The 5,881-nt window shown below is 63.0% G+C and overlaps 2 protein-coding genes across 2 annotated transcripts in view; both read right to left on the bottom strand.

The window, feature by feature from the left end:
- Positions 1-5: 5 nt before the first annotated feature.
- Positions 6-2,363, bottom strand: CLASRP (CLK4-associating serine/arginine rich protein; the record flags this gene model as incomplete). The annotated part of the gene is made up of 9 exons (XM_009881061.1): positions 2,324-2,363; positions 2,103-2,222; positions 1,768-1,852; positions 1,248-1,393; positions 1,045-1,141; positions 766-844; positions 483-556; positions 237-278; positions 6-106 (listed from the first exon to the last, which is right to left on the bottom strand). Coding segments are annotated over exons 1-9 (784 nt in total), but the record flags the coding sequence as incomplete, so codon positions are not given.
- Positions 2,364-5,209: 2,846 nt separating this feature from the next.
- Positions 5,210-5,881, bottom strand: part of RELB (v-rel avian reticuloendotheliosis viral oncogene homolog B) — a gene marked incomplete at its 5' end in the record, with an annotated part of 14,921 nt that continues 14,249 nt past the window's right edge. The window contains one exon of the mRNA XM_009881062.1: positions 5,210-5,619. Coding sequence (XP_009879364.1) covers positions 5,210-5,619 — 410 coding nt within the window. The remainder of the gene's footprint in view (positions 5,620-5,881) is intronic.

Here is a 5,881-nt window from a genome sequence, read left to right on the forward strand (position 1 = left end):
CTCACCGCTCCCACCGAAGCTGGTGATGAAGGTGATCTTCTCTTCGTGGCCGGGAGACGGGGTGCGGGAACGGGAACGGGATTCGGAAGTGGATTCCGAGGGGGAGCTGCGAGGAGGGAGGCGGCTTCAGTTGCCAAAAACACTCCGGCCGAGTGCCACGTTCCCCACTGGCACCCGTGGGAAGGGGACATCCCCAGCCTGGAGAACCCGGTTGTGCCGGGGCTGCGGCCGCTCACCGTTTGTAGGGATCGTAGGTGGGGCTGTCTCTCCGTGCGTAGCTGCGAGAGGAGAGGGCGTAAGGGAAGGAGAAATTAGGAAACCGGTGGGACGTCACCAGGGGACGGAGCCCTCGGGACCCCACACAAGCTGCCGCAGGCGCGGAACCCTGCGACGGAGCAGGGAGGAGCTGCCCAGGATGGATATGAGCGGACCGGAGCCGTGGCCGAGCTCTGGGAACACCGTTTCGGCTACCGGGAGCTCACCTGGGAGGGCTGATCTTCCTCCCCTTCAAGCGTTTCTCCCTGAACTCCCTCCTCTGGCGGCGAGAGCGACGGCCCTAGGAGAGCAGCCTGAGCTAAGAGACGGCACCGCCCGGGGGAAAAGAAGCCACCCCGGGGTGTTTGCCGGCCCCCTCGGGAGGCAGAGGTGCCTCCGGGAGCACCGGGAGGGGGGTCAAGACCCCCGCACAGCCCGGTGCCCCGGGAGGCTCCCGGCTAGCCCCAGCTCGCAGCGGGAGGGGGCAGAGCTGACCGGAGCTCCCCTTACCGAGTACATCGCCTTTTCCTCTTCTAGAGCTTTGGCGTTTTTAATCGCTTCTGCCTCTTCTTTGTCCTTCCGCAACATCCTTTCCCCACCCCCCCCAAAAAAAAAAAAATAGAGACCATCAACAGCAGCGCACTGGGCAGCACCCAGAAAGGGAGCCTGTGCTCAGGGGAGGTTTTTGAGGACCCCCATCCTAGCGAAAGGCAAGTCCGCGAAGGATTCAGCCCCAAGTGAGGCTTCGCCAAGCTCCCGGAGTTTTCCCCGGTCGTCAGCCCCCCCTACCTGACAAAGTCCCCCTCCGCCATGCCGTACGTGGTCGCCTGTTTGTTCAGGTCGGCCACTTGCTCCTGGTTCAGCTCGTCCACGTCCACTTCCACATCTGCGGGCAGAGCGCGGGCAGCTCAGCGCACCCTCCGGCCGCGAGGCAGCGCTCGGCACATCTGCCGAAACGGGGCGAAGCCGTCCCGGCGAGGGAAAGCCGTTACCGATATCGGGGATGACTTCGTCCTCGTCTGTGTTGCTGTCTTCCTCCGAGTCTTCCTCCTCCCCTCGCTTCTCCAAGGAGTTCTCGAGCTCGGCCACGGTGCTGTCCTCATACGTGTAGCCGATGGAGGCCTTTTTCTCCGCCAGCCTGGGCACAGACACGCTTAGCCACTGCCCGCCTCTCCCCTCCGGCGCGGCGGCTCCACGCCGGGCAAGAAGGCGTCGGGGCAGAAAGTTTCCTCGGGAAGAAACCAGCCCTTCCTCTGCCTCCCTCCTCAGCCACCACCGCTCCGCTCAGCCCCGGGACAGCCTCGCGGCCGCAGCAACAAAAAAACAAGATGGATATTTCAGCGTGGAGACGCAGGGGACGACAGCCGAGGCTGCTCAGTCCCACCCCAGTAGAGGGGAAACTGGGACCAGTTGAAGAACGGGTGTTTCCGAGGCCGTGGAGACGCTGTCCCAGCACAGCCCTCAAGGACAGGGACGTGACAACCCTCCTCTGTTACCTCTTCTTACACTCACTTCTTTTTTTCATCTTCGTTTGGCTTCTGGAGTCCCCCGTAGAGCTCGTCGATGTAGATCTGGTAGAGGCACTGCTCCTCCGAGACTGCAATCGCACAGGGAAGTTACCAGTTTGCTTTACGCCCGCTTGAGAGAGAACGGCTCAGAGAGCTGATTAACCGCAGCTCGTTAAGAGGCGACGCAGCTCTCCCAGCACCCTGCCACCCCCAGAGCGGGGACAAGGCTGTCCCCTTGCCGAGCCGTGGCCCCCATCAGTTAGGATTTCCCCCAAATCGGGGGGGGGGTCCCCCCGTCTCAGCGCAGCCTCGACCCTCCCGCCTGCAGGAGACACTTACTGCCGGCAAAATCGTTCTGCACCAGGCCTCGGTACCGCTCGTAATTACATTTTCTCTCGTCAGACTCCTGCTCGGGGGAGCTGGAAAGGAGGAGAAGCAGCTTTCGGCGCTCGCAAGCCTCTGGGGAGATGGAGTTTCCCCTCTCCCCCAGGGGATTTTGGGCCACAGAAAAACCACGGCGCCTTTCCGTTGGGATTAACGAGATCAGATTCCTCGCTGACCGAGAGACCAGGGCTGGTGTTTGAAGGGAGAGGATCGCATGCCGGTCTGGGATTCCCTTAAAAACCCAGCGAAGGGGCCGAAGCCCTCTTCCGGAGCTCGTGTCGAGGCCGCAGAGGGTAAGGAGGTGCCGGAGCAGCAGCAAGCAGGGAACAACGCTGCCCCCAGCCCCAGGGCGAAATCTGCCTTCTGCCCCATCCCCGCTCAAAGCCGGGCCGACTCCAGCAGCCCCCTGCGGCTGAGCGGCGCCTTTCTCCAAAAACAGACACCCCCCACCACCACCACCATCAGCCTCCGGGGGTTGTGCCGGTACTTAATTAACTCCCTGACTCTAATTTTGGCCTTTTCGTCACGCCCTCTCACCGCAGACCTCTGAAAAAAACTCAGCTCGGCCCTCTCTAACATTTTAGGTACGGAAAAGCTGCCGTGGGGTTGCCCTTCGCCCCACGTTCCAGCCTTTCCCGTCCCTCTGCCCTCCCTCCAGAACCCTCAGGCAACCGCTGCGAAAGAGACCCGAGAAGGTCTGAGTCGGAACCGGCAGCTCCCGTCGCAGCGGGGTGCCCCGGTGACCCCCCACCCCACCCCCCCCGGGGCTTGGAGGAGGGGGAGCCCCGAGCCTCAAACGCTGGAAAAAAAAGAGGGAGCGTCCAGGAAAAGGGGAAGCCCTGGGGAAAAAGGGGGAGTGGGACCCCCAAATTTCAGGAAAAGGGGGAGCCCGGAGCCTTCAGCGCTGGAGAAAAGGGGGAACTGGAGCCCTGAACCTCAGGGAAAAGGGGGAGCCGCGAGCCCTGGGGGAAAGGGGGAGCAGGATCCTCGGGGAAAGGGAGGAATGGGAGCCCCGAGCCTCAAATGCTGGGAAAAAAAGAGGGAGCGTCCAGGAAAAGGGGAAGCCCTGGGGAAAAAGGGGGAGTGGGAACCCCAAATTTCAGGAAAAGGGGGAGCCCGGAGCCTTCAGCGCTGGAGAAAAGGGGGAACTGGAGCCCTGAACCTCAGGGAAAAGGGGGAGCCGCGAGCCCTGGGGGAAAGGGGGAGCAGGATCCTCGGGGAAAGGGAGGAATGGGAGCCCCGAGCCTCAAATGCTGGGAAAAAAAGAGGGAGCCTCCAGGAAAAGGGGAAGCCCTGGGGAAAAAGGGGGAGTGGGAACCCCAAATTTCAGGAAAAGGGGGAGCCCGGAGCCTTCAGCGCTGGAGAAAAGGGGGAACTGGAGCCCTGAACCTCAGGGAAAAGGGGGAGCCGCGAGCCCTGGGGGAAAGGGGGAGCAGGATCCTCGGGGAAAGGGAGGAATGGGAGCCCCGAGCCTCAAATGCTGGGAAAAAAAGAGGGAGCGTCCAGGAAAAGGGGAAGCCCTGGGGAAAAAGGGGGAGTGGGAACCCCAAATTTCAGGAAAAGGGGGAGCCCGGAGCCTTCAGCGCTGGAGAAAAGGGGGAACTGGAGCCCTGAACCTCAGGGAAAAGGGGGAGCCGCGAGCCCTGGGGGAAAGGGGGAGCAGGATCCTCGGGGAAAGGGAGGAATGGGAGCCCCGAGCCTCAAACGCTGGAAAAAAAAGAGGGAGCGTCCAGGAAAAGGGGAAGCCCTGGGGAAAAAGGGGGAGCGGGACCCCCAAATTTCAGGAAAAGGGGGAGCCCGGAGCCTTCAGCGCTGGAGAAAAGGGGGAACTGGAGACCTGAACCTCAGGGAAAAGGGGGAGCCACGAGCCCTGGGGAAAAGGGGGAGTAGGAACCTCCGGGAGCTGGAGGAATGGGCTGGAAAAAAAAGAGGGAGCGTCCAGGAAAAGGGGAAGCCCTGGGGAAAAAGGGGGAGCGGGACCCCCAAATTTCAGGAAAAGGGGGAGCCCGGAGCCTTCAGCGCTGGAGAAAAGGGGGAACTGGAGCCCTGAACCTCAGGGAAAAGGGGGAGCAACGAGCCCTGGGGAAAAGGGGGAGCAGGAACCTCGGGGAAAGGGAGGAATGGGAGCCCCGAGCCTCAAACGCTGGAAAAAAAAGAGGGAGCGTCCAGGAAAAGGGGAAGCCCTGGGGAAAAAGGGGGAGCGGGACCCCCAAATTTCAGGAAAAGGGGGAGCCCGGAGCCTTCAGCGCTGGAGAAAAGGGGGAACTGGAGCCCTGAACCTCAGGGAAAAGGGGGAGCCACGAGCCCTGGGGAAAAGGGGGAGCAGGAACCTCCGGGAAAAGGGAAAGCCCTGAGCACTGGGGAAAAGGGGCAGTGGGAGCCTCCGGGGAAAAAGGGGAAGGGGAGCCCTGAACCTCAGGGAAAAGGGGAAGCCACGAGCCCAGGGGAAAAGGGGGAGTCCTTAACTTCCAGTGCTGGAGAAAAGGGGGAGTGGGAGCCTCGGGGGAAAAGGGAAAGCCCTGGGGAAAAGGGGCAGTGGGAGCCCCAAACCTCAAGAAAAAGGGGAGCCCGGAGCCTTCAGCACTGGAGAAAAGGGGGAGTGGGAGTCTCAGGGAAAAGCGGGAACTGGAGCCCTGAACCTCAAGGAAAAGGGGGAGCCACAAGCCCTGGGGAAAAGGGGGAACCCTGAACCAAAAAAGGGGGGAGGGGGAGCCTCTGGGAAAAGGGAAAGCCCTGAGCCCTGGGGAAAAGGGGCAGTGGGAGCCCCAAACCTCAAGAAAAGGGGGAGCCCAGAGCCTCCTGCACCGGAGAAAAGGACAAATTGGGAGCCCCAAGCCTCAGGGAAAAGGGGGAGCCCCGAGCCCTGAACCTCAGGGAAAAGGGGGAGCCCCGAACCTCAGAAAAAAGGGGGAGCACGAGTCTTAGAAAAGAGAAGGAGCAGAAGCTCCGATCCGTGGGGAAAAGGGGGAGCGGCTTTGCCTGTGTGGGTTTAGGGCGCCCACCCAGGGACACCCCCACGGGGTCCCCGTGGAGGGGAGGCAGCAGCGAGCGCGGCAGCTCCTTTATCCACCCCTCTTCCACCCCAACACCAGCCGCAAAAGCGCCCAGGCGGTTCCCAAACGCCCCAGGCGCACCCCAAATCGGGGCCCATCGAGGGACGGTCGGGGACCACCGCTGTCCCAGGGGTGGGGGTGTGACGACGAGGAGACCGGGGACCACCGCTGTCCCCCGGGTGGGATAACGAGGAGGTCGGGGACACTCACGATCTTCTCGTAGTACTCCCGGCGGCGCTCGGCTCGCTTCTTGTAGTCCACCATCATCCCCCGCAGCTTGCGCTCGTGTTTGCGGGCTTCGTGCCACATCCTGGCGTCCCCCAGCTGCCACCGTGCCGGGGGGGGCTCCTGCCAGACACCGAGGAGGAGGAGGAGGAGGAAGAGAAGGAGATGGTGGCGCAGGGACGGCTGTTCCCTGCCTGAGAGTGGAGAGCTGCGTTAGGGGACAGGGAGTGACGGTGGGGGGACAGCCCTGGGTGACGGGGGACACCGGTCACCCCCGGGAAGGGGTGTGGGGGGCACAGACACGGGGGAAGGGAGACCCCCGGCAACCCGGGAGGGGGTGTGGAAGGGGGACACGCACTGGGCAGCTCTGGGGGAGATGGGGGTGACACACCGGGCACTTTCCGGGGCTGGATGGGACACGGGCACCTCCCGGGACCAGGGGAAAGGGCCGGGGAC

Source organism: Charadrius vociferus, unplaced genomic scaffold, assembly GCF_000708025.1.
Source record: "Charadrius vociferus isolate BGI_N301 unplaced genomic scaffold, ASM70802v2 scaffold2573, whole genome shotgun sequence".
NCBI classification, from domain to species: domain Eukaryota; kingdom Metazoa; phylum Chordata; class Aves; order Charadriiformes; family Charadriidae; genus Charadrius; species Charadrius vociferus.